Below are 9,403 nucleotides of genomic sequence, written 5' to 3'. Positions count from 1 at the left end.
GGGGGAGGCAGTTCTGCGGAAGAGGCAAGGACACTGGAAGCGGGAACCTGAATGTGACTCTGAGCCCAGCTCTGCGTCCTTGGCCAGGTCACACAGCTTCTCTGAGCCTGACTTAAGTGGGGATAACTTCCCACTTCATGGGGTCACTGGAAGTCCCCTGTCCTTCTTGGATCTAACCCTCCGGTTGAAGACAGCCTCTGTCTCCTAAATCTTCTTTCTTCAGGCTCAGGTGGGACCCACCTCTCCAGGGGTCCAGGTGGCTGTCCCAGTATTAGATGCCCTGGTGGGAAAGGGGCTTTTGGTTCCAGTATCAATGTTTAACCGGATGTGCAGGTCAATATTTACCAGAAGAGAAGGCAACTGGAACAGTGGTTGGCTGAGAGCAAAGGTCCTGGTGGGAGGGGAGGGCTCAGCTGGGCTAGCTGGAGCTGGGGCAGAGCGTGGGAGCACCAGCCGGAGGGACGTTGTGTACAGCAGTGAGGAGCCTGCAGAGGTAAGGGCAAGGGGGAGCATCGGCCTGGAGCTGCCCACCTTGCTGACGGGGTCTGTCACTTTCCAGCCTCTTGAGATGATGAGAAGCCAAGGGGCTTTCGGGGAGAGTCTCTCTGGGAAGTGAAAAACTGGAGGTCTTTTTCTTGGCAGGAAGATTAAAAAACCCAGGTTGGAGATGGGGGCCTTGGCCAAGGGTCCTTGTGTGGGACGAGGAGGGGGCCAGGGGTGGGAGAAGGACGCTTGAGATGGGGGTGGGGTGGGGGTGTGTGCGAGACCCACTCCGGGGTCAGACCGAGACCTGCCCATCCCCACCAGTCATCCTGGCTTCCCGGAGTCAGCGTGGTGCTAGAGTGGGGGCTGAGGCCTGTGTTTTCCGTAAGTCCAAAGGTGGCTCTGGCTACAGTCATTCATTGGGCTCTGCCGTTGGGTCAATAAGGCCAGTCTCTGGCCCAGCTCACCACCCCTGCTAAGACCACAGGCCTGCCCACCCTTGTGGACAAGACCACGCCAGCCAGAAAGCGGGGGTTGGATAGGAGCTCTGGGGAGGGAATTCCAATACAGAGCAGGCTTCAGGACAGGCCTCCCAGAAGAGGGGCCTTGGGAGGCTGACAAGAGCCATCACTGCTTGCCGGCCCGTGCAGTCAGGGCTCACCAAGACCAACTTAGATTGGCCTCCACAATACATGTGGGAGGAGGAAGGGACTTTTGCCACCATTTTACAAGATAAAGCAGAGCCCAGAGAGTTTAAGGGACACGTCCTGGGTCCTCTGCCAAGAGGCGAAGCCTGGATTCAAACCCAGGTCTGACTCACAACTCCCGGCCTTGAGGAATGAGGACTTTTTCTGTTTCGGTAATATTTCCTGCCACGAACCAAAACCCTTTCAGGGCATACAGTGTAAACAACCGGAAAACACAAAGGGGGATAAAAGCAATTCAGGAGAGAGTTTGACCAATTCGAAGCTCAGAGAGACACGCTGTGGGCGTGAGTACTGTAGCTGGCGTTGTCCCCGCTGCAGTAATGGCTCAGGACTCCAGCTGCCCGTGAGCCTGTGGGTGGGATTCCTTGGTGGGTGTCGGGGTGAGGTAGGAACGGAGCCTTCCCATCCTACACAGGAACATGGCGCTGCTCTGGGGGCTCCTGGTGCTCAGCCTCTCCTGCCTGCCAAGCCCGTGCTCAGCGGTGAGCCTGGGCCGAGGTCTGGGTGGGGCCGGGGGGCAGCTTTGGGAGAGGTCGAGGGTCTTGGGGAAAGAGGGGGGGGCTGGGTTGAGGGAAGTCTTGGCTTCAGGGGTTCCCTCTCCTCCCCTTCCCCCTCTCTCAGCAGTTCTCTCCTGTGAGCGCCATGGAGCCCTTGGGTCTGCAGGTACTGGGGAATGAGAGGCAGGACGGGGAGGAAGGTCCCCAGGGGCCTCCCCTGTGGCTGGTGCTGGGTAGGGGGCTGCAGGAAGGGCTGCTCTCCATCTGCTTCCTCCTTCCTTCAGCTAATGAGCGGGCAGGCCCAGGAAAAGCTGCCCCCACTTTCCTTCCTCAAGCTGGGCAACCAGGTACAACCAGGTGGGGCTGGGGAAGAGTGGGCGGGACCCACGGGAGGAAGGCAGATCTGAAGAGCAAGGAAACGGGGAGGGGAGGGTGGCAGTGAGGCTGAGGCCTGAAGGGAGAGGATGGGAGGGACCCAAGGGAGGGACCTAGCCCCCAGAATGCCGTCGCCCATGTCTGGACCGAGACAAGGCCCTGATGTCCCCAGGGGCTTTGAAGGAGATCTTCAACACAGCTGACCCCTTGACCCCACTGTCCCCCCACCCCCCACACCAATCTGTCCCTGCAGGAGCCAGGTGGCCAGATTGTCCCAAAGAAGGCCCCAGGAGACTGCAAGGCGTCCCCAACCCCGGAGCAGACACACAGGCTGGCCCGGGCCATGATGACCTTCACCACCGACCTCTTCTCCCTGGTGGCCCAAAGCTCTACCAGGCCCAACCTCATCCTATCGCCTCTGAGTGTGGCCCTGGCACTGTCTCACCTGGCACTAGGTACTGGGGCAGCAGACCAGGAGAGCTGGGAGGCCAGTAGGAACTCGTCTCCTTCCCCAGAGCTTACTAGCGGACGCTTCCTCCATCAGGGTCTCTTGAAAATTTGTTAAAAACACAGACTCCTGTCTCCGTGAATCAGGGTCCCAGAGATTGGGCCCAGGATGGGCCTCTGGTGATTTTTATGCAAGAGTCTGGCAGTTGAACTGGAGGGTCTCCCGGTGGGACAGAGTCCAGAGAGGGAAGGCGATGAGATGAGATCGCCCAGACTGGCAGCAGCAGCGATGGAAGTAAAACTTGGGTGTCCTGACCCTCAAGATGTGGGAGGAGACAGTGTGGTCTCTTGGGCATGCTCATTGTAGGTATTCAAGGGAGACAGGAGGACTTCCCTGGTGGTCCAGCACTTAAGACTCTGTGCTTCCCCTGCAGGGGACATGGGTTCAATCCCTGGTCTGGGAACTAAGATCCTGCAATGCTGCAAGGCACAGTTTTCCCTCCGCTCCCCACAAAAAAATGGAGGGTTAGGAAAAGACATGGGGGTGGGAATGCCCACTGCTGCTGTGTCCTCCCTGCTCAGGTGCTCAGAACCAAACGCTGCAAAGGCTGAAACAGGTGCTGCACGCAGACTCAGGGCCCTGCCTCCCTCACCTGCTCAGCCGCCTCTGCCAAGACCTGGGGCCTGGGGCTTTCCGGTTGGCTGCCAGAATGTACCTGCAGAAAGGTAGGTGTGGGTGATGGCAGACACTCCCTAGGTAGCTAAGCAGTGCTCTGGGGTGGACAGTGTGAGGGAGACTGGCGTGGGCTCAGGCAGTTGGTTGGAACGCTGGTGGCTCTGGAGCCCAAGCCCTGGCAACAGCTCCCTTCTGTGTAGGATTTCCCATCAAAGAGGACTTCCTGGAACAATCAGAACTGCTCTTTGGTGCAAAGCCCATGAGCCTGATGGGAAGGAAGGGGGAGGACCTGGAGAACATCAACCAATGGGTAAAGGAGGCCACGGAGGGGAAGATCGAGGATTTCCTCTCAGATCTGCCAGATGACACAGTGTTGCTTCTCCTCAATGCCATCCACTTCCAGGGTGAGCTCCTCCCCTTCTTGGGTCCCTGGCTACAGCCACTACCCCTGCCCTGTAGGCATGCTTTGTTCTGAGGGTCCCTCCTTCTCCCCAGGGCAAGGCTGGGAGGCGGTGGGGAGGCCAGGAGACAGGTCACAGTGTTGCTGGGAGGAGGCCCAGGAACTGGATGGGGCTTTCGTGGAGGGTTCCCTAGGAGGAGCGCATGGCAACCCACTCCAGTATTCTTGCCTGGAGAATCCCCATGGACAGAGGAGCCTGGCGGGAAGTCGCAACAAGTCATACATGACCGAGCAACTAACCACAGCACAGCCCTAGGAGTAGTAGTAATAGTAGTAGCGTTAGTCATGTCCAACTCTTTGTGACAGCATGGACTGTAGCCTGCCAGGCTTCTCTGTCCATGGGATTCTCCAGGCAAGAATACTGTCTTCAGAGGATCCTCCCAATCCAGGAACTGAACCCGGGTCTCCTGCATTGCAGGCAGATTCTTTACCGTCTGAACTATAGGGAAGTCCTCCCTAGGAGGAAATGAAGTCTAAAAAAACCTGGGGTGATCAGGGGATGTTCCTGGGAGCAGAGCAGGTAGGGGGAATGAAAGCCCAGATTCTGCAATCGCTCCAGAGAAGACACCTCAGATCACCTGGGTATCACCTGGCACACCACTGCCTGGTGCCTTACCCTCCACCTTTTGTCCCTTTAATGGGTTCTGGGTAGGACGGAGAGGAGGCTGGTGGTGTAGACCCTACCTTGGTCCCAGTCTAAATGGCCCTGCCCTCTGTTGGATGCAGGCTTCTGGAGGAGCAAGTTCGACCCGAACCTCACAAAGAGAGATACTTTCCACCTGGACGAGCAGTTCACGGTGCCAGTGGACATGATGCAAGCCCTCACATATCCACTGCACTGGTTCCTGCTGGAGCAGCCTGAGATCCAGGTTACTCTTGACTGCTCAGGCCGGGCCTGGGTGCTGGGAGGTGGGGAAGGAACTGTGCAGCTGTGGGCCACCATAGGGCTCAACAGCGCACCCCATCTTCCTTGCAGTCTTGTCACTGGGGCAGGTGGCTCTGAAAAGTCTCGCTGGGCCCTCACCCAGGGGGACTGTGGCTTGAGTCTCTTTGAGGTTCATTCATTGGGCATTAGCTGTGTGCAGACTCTGTCTCAGGCACTGCAGTTCAGTGGAGAACAAGGAAAACCAAATCCAGAGAAGATGCACAGTGCATAAGCTAACATAGATCAACAGGATAATTTCAAAGAGTAGGGAGAGGTATTTTAGCTAGAGTGGTCAGAGAGCCTTCTTTGAGGAAGGGACATTGTTGAGACACCTTTGGCTATGGGGATTCATTTCAAGGACCTGTGGGTTGTGGGGCAGCACAGGGCCTCAGCAACCTGAAGCCTTTGAGATATGACTTGAGCTCTCATGCATGCTCCTTAGAAAGGAGGGTCTGACTGGAATGGCTTCTTCAGCTTCCTGATGGAGCGTTCTGATTAGAGAGAGTGCTATGCTGGGCTATCTCAGGTGCAGCCTTCCTTGCTTCTAGCCTAAACATGGTCCCCTTGGCCTGAGCGAGCACTGGTCCCTGGGCCAGTCAACTGAGATGGCAGTGTTGGTTAATTTCACAAAGCCATGACTGAGAGGGGCTGTGGGCAAGGTGGGCCCCCTGGAACAGTGTCCTGGCTTCTCTCCAGTTTACCCTGACACATGGACCATCTGGTTCACCTCCCCACCAGTGCCTTTTCTGCTGTCCTCCCCACCAGGCTGTGTCCTGCCCTCACTTCCTTCACCCTTTAATTTTTTAAATTTTTTGTCTGCGCTACTTGGCATGTGGAATCTCAGTTCCTCAACCAGGCATCGAACCTTTGTACTGGAGGCGTGAAGTCTTAACCACTGGACCACTAGGGAAGTCCCTTCCTTCATCCTTTAGTCTCCATCCTTTGCCCTCCTTGGCCCTCCTCTTCCTCGTGCCCTCTGCAGGCTGGCCCAGGCAGCCAGATGCTGGCACTCGCCCTCCCACTGCAGGGGTCCTGCACCCTGGGTGCTCTGCCTGGAGCCCGAGGAGTCACATCAATTAAGGCCCATGGAGCCCAGTGGTTTTCACCCTTCTTGAGCGGCAGAAACCCTCATTCACATGAAATCTTACCCCAAATCACAATATAAATAGACAGCCAGGCAAGTCACTGTTGGAGGAGAAAGGAGTAGAGAGGGTACCACCCTCCACCAGGGAAACCTGGTCCATTGTACACATGGAGGAAGCAAGAGGTGGACACTGGGAGTTCCTCATCCAGAGTTATGGGCTGGCTGGCAGCAGAGGAAGAGAGAGAAAACCACCATTTATTGAGTGAGCACTGCCTACGTGCAAACACTCTGCTAGAAGCTTTAAAAGTGTATCTCTTTCCATCACATGTCAGCTGGCACCATGGGCAGGTAGTGTTACTCTGCCCATGAGGAAGTGGAGGCTCAGGGAGGCCCCCCTTCCCTGACACACCTGTGAAGGATGGGCTGTCTCATAAGGGATGCTAGCCCAGCCCTCACCTGGGCCTGGGTGCTTTCTGGCCTCATGGTGTCTCCTTCCCCTGTCTGTAGGTGGCTCATTTCCCTTTTAAGAACAACATGAGCTTCGTGGTCCTGATGCCCACCCGCTTCGAGTGGAATGTGTCCCAGGTGCTGGCCAACCTGACCTGGGACATTCTGCACCAGCCCTCGCCGTGGGAGAGGCCCACCAAGGTCCAGCTACCTAAGCTGCATCTCAAATACCAGCTGGACCTGGTGACCACCCTCAGCCAGCTGGGTAAGGAGGCCGGGCATGGGACAGCCTCCTTCTCAGGCTAGATGGGGTGAGTAAGGAGGAAGCTTACAGCTGGCAGGTCAGAGTCAGAGCTAGCCTTGTGTCCTGGCCTTTTCTGGGGCTTAGGGAGGTGAGAACCTTTGGATCCTCTGTCCTGGGGAGGGGTGGGTGGCCTGGCCATTGAGGGCCTGCTCTGCCCAAGACTGAGCACTGTAAAGAATCCTGAGTGGAGAACCAGAGTGGCACATGAGCCTCCCTGGCTCCCCTGCAAGAGGCATGGGAAGCCCACCATGTACAAGGAGCTCAGTCTTATGGGGTGGGCAGATGAGGAATCAGGTACTTACAATTCAGCATAAGTATTAAGATAGAAGGCTTCTCTCCAGTTCACCTGGGAGAACATTGAAAAGGCACCAGGCACTTGTCTGGACTTTGGGGCAGGGAATCAGGGAAGGCTTCCTGGAGAAAGGGGCCTTTAAGCTGATACATGAAGGTTAAATAGGAGTTAACCAGCCCTCTGTGAGTTCAAGGTGTTTCCTGACCAGGATGCCAGACACCCTCCCAGGCAGGTCCAGGCAGCCTTTGGGGCAGAAGGCAGCTCTGACCAGCCATCTGCTGTCCCGGGGCAGGCCTACAGGAGTTATTTGAGGCCCCGGACCTGCGTGGGATCTCCGACAAGAGGCTGGTGGTGTCCAGTGTGCAGCATCAATCAGCACTGGAGCTCAGCGAGGCCGGCGTGGAGGCGGCCGCGGCAACCAGCACGGCCATGTCCCGCATGTCCCTGTCCTCCTTCATCGTGAACCGCCCCTTCCTCTTCTTCATCCTCGAGGACAGCACAAGCCTGCCCCTCTTCGTGGGCAGCGTGAGGAACCCCAGCCCTGGCGCACAGCCGGAACGCAAGGAGCAGCAGGACTCCCCCAATGGCAGGGACTCCTTCCAGGATCACAAAGGCCCTCCCCGCGGAGACAAGCCCTTCGACCCAGATTTGAAACTTGGGCCCCCCTCGGAAGAGGATTACCCTCAGCCTAGCAGCCCCAAGTGAGGGGCTGTGGCCTCCAGCATCCTGAGTCTCTGCTTGGACCAACCTCTCAACTTGTGTGACTCTTTCCAAAAACGGCTTTGTGGGATTGGGGCTGGGGGACTGGGGAGGGCAGTCTGGGAGAGGGTAGGGAGGGAGCCGTTCTCTTGTCTCCTCTTGGGGAGTTTGGGGTGGGGTGGCGCTGGGAGGGGGGCAGACGTCAGGGAACCATGGGCCTCGGTCCCACATCACTTCTTCCAACGGGGCCCAGAGGGTGTCCTGGTTTGGGGCTCAGACAGAGGGGCAGCGGTAGATTGTCTTGTCGGGAAGGGAGGTAGTTTATTCCCTAGGTCAGCTGTCCACCTCCACACCTGTTTACCAGAGAGGGAGGGACAGGGAGGAGGGGACACCTCGGCCGAGGAGAGGGGGCGGCCGTCTTGAGGTTGCACAACACGGGTGGAGGTTGAGCTCCTCCCCGCACCACTGCCTCTGCCTGACCTGAGCTGCCCAGGGCCCACCAGCCTCTCCCCCCGATCACCTCAGTCTCCCCGCTGGTCCTTGGAGGTGCCAACACTGCCAAGACTCCTCTTCTCCCTTCTCCCCTCTGCCCCCGCTGCACTGCGTCTCAGTGGCTGAGAGGGGGACAAGGGGGGACGTTACCTCCTGAAGGCTCTTTTGTAAAGTTTTTGTAGTGATTTTTACGCCACCTGAATAAAGAATGAATGGGCCTGTCTGCTTTGATATCATTGTTCGGGGTATGGGTAGGAGCACGGGGATGCTGGGGGAAGGCGGGAGTGAGGCCACCTAGCAGGCGCGCGGAGAACCAGACTGGGCTCCGGGGAGCAGCCCTCTCTGTGCCACGTCTGGCCTCTGGCCATTTGCCAGCCCTTGTCCAGCGCACAGGCCCTCTGACCTCGCCAGCCTGGCTTTGCTCTCAGCCTGGTCCTCTCTCTGGGCCTCAGGCAGCCGGCAACAAAGGTGGCCCAGAATAGCGCCAGCCTCCTGGTTTGGGAGAAGAACTGGCAATTAGGGAGCTTGAGGAGTTTCTAATTACACGCCGGTCCCCTCTGTTAGGAACTGGCGCCCGCCAGCCGCCAGCCGGGGATGGGGGGTGGGCAGGCAGCCCGGAGCATGGACTCCAGCTGGAGACTGTCAGCGCCTGAGGATTTGGAGGAAGCTACTGGGGGCACCTGGGCACAGGGCTGGGGGCCTCATGGCTGTCCACATGGGTGGGCTCTCGTCTCTGAGTGCAGGGTGTCTGGGTGGCAGCAGCCACTTGCGGCCCTGTGGTGCAGTGGTTAAGAGGAAGTCCCTAGGATTGGCTCTGGCTTCTAACAAACCAGCAGGGTGGGGAGATGAGAAATAAGTCAACACGTGAAATACATGGTGTGTCAGAGGGGGATGAGAGCTCTGCTGAGAAGTAAAGCAGGGAAGGCCTCCCTGAGGAGGTGACTTTGGAGCAGAGACTAGAAGGAGGTGAGGGCAGGCACTAGGAGGACATCCTGAAGAAGAGCATCCCAAGCAGAGAAGTGGGAGCTGCCCAAAAGGTTTAGGATGAGCAGGAGATCCGTGGGGCTGGAGGAAAGAGAGAATTGTAAAGAGATCGTTGGAAAGTTATTGGAACAAATCGGCCAGCCCGCCAGCTTAATTTTCCCACTCCTGAGTTTTCCTCAGTTCTCTCCTGTCTATTTGGGCTCTAGCCACCATTTGGCTCTGGTCATCACATCCAGGTTCTCCCTGCTGATGCTCTGGCTGCCTTGACTACATCTTCTGCCCTGTAAATATTTGTTACGTGCCTCTGCTGAGTCCAGCAGCACCCCACACTCTGGGGCTGCAGTGATGAAAAAGCCAACAAGATCCTCCCCTGAAGAACTTAAATCTGGTGGTGGACTGGTCTAGTCCAGTGGTCCCCTACCTCCAGGATCTAATGCCTGATGATCTGAGCTAGAGCTGATGTAATAATAATAAAGTGCACAATAAATGTAATATGCTTGAATCATCCCCAAATCACCCCCCACCCCGCTG

General features: G+C 57.3%; 1 protein-coding gene across 4 annotated transcripts; it reads left to right on the top strand.

Moving 5' to 3' along the window:
* Window positions 1-17: 17 nt before the first annotated feature.
* Window positions 18-8,107, top strand: SERPINF2 (serpin family F member 2). 4 transcript variants are annotated; one of them, XM_081575932.1, is made up of 10 exons: window positions 18-229; window positions 1,606-1,672; window positions 1,815-1,853; window positions 1,972-2,034; window positions 2,316-2,517; window positions 3,092-3,235; window positions 3,386-3,589; window positions 4,372-4,514; window positions 6,162-6,366; window positions 6,990-8,107. In XM_081575932.1, exons 2-10 carry the CDS (start codon window positions 1,610-1,612, stop codon window positions 7,400-7,402), a joined length of 1,476 nt encoding a protein of 491 aa, XP_081432058.1. In that variant the 5' UTR covers window positions 18-229; window positions 1,606-1,609; the 3' UTR covers window positions 7,403-8,107. The 4 variants fall into 4 exon arrangements, with proteins under 4 accessions (XP_081432058.1, XP_081432057.1, XP_081432056.1 ...); XM_081575931.1 differs by having other exon boundaries at window positions 21-229; window positions 1,812-1,853; XM_081575930.1 differs by lacking the exon at window positions 18-229 and adding an exon at window positions 436-493 and having other exon boundaries at window positions 1,812-1,853.
* Window positions 8,108-9,403: the final 1,296 nt, after the last annotated feature.

Source organism: Giraffa tippelskirchi, chromosome 3 (assembly GCF_054371585.1).
Source record: "Giraffa tippelskirchi isolate mGirTip1 chromosome 3, T2T-mGirTip1v1.2.pri, whole genome shotgun sequence".
NCBI lineage: Eukaryota > Metazoa > Chordata > Mammalia > Artiodactyla > Giraffidae > Giraffa > Giraffa tippelskirchi.
Note: the sequence above shows the minus strand (reverse complement) of the source record. Positions and strands in the feature narration are given on the sequence as shown.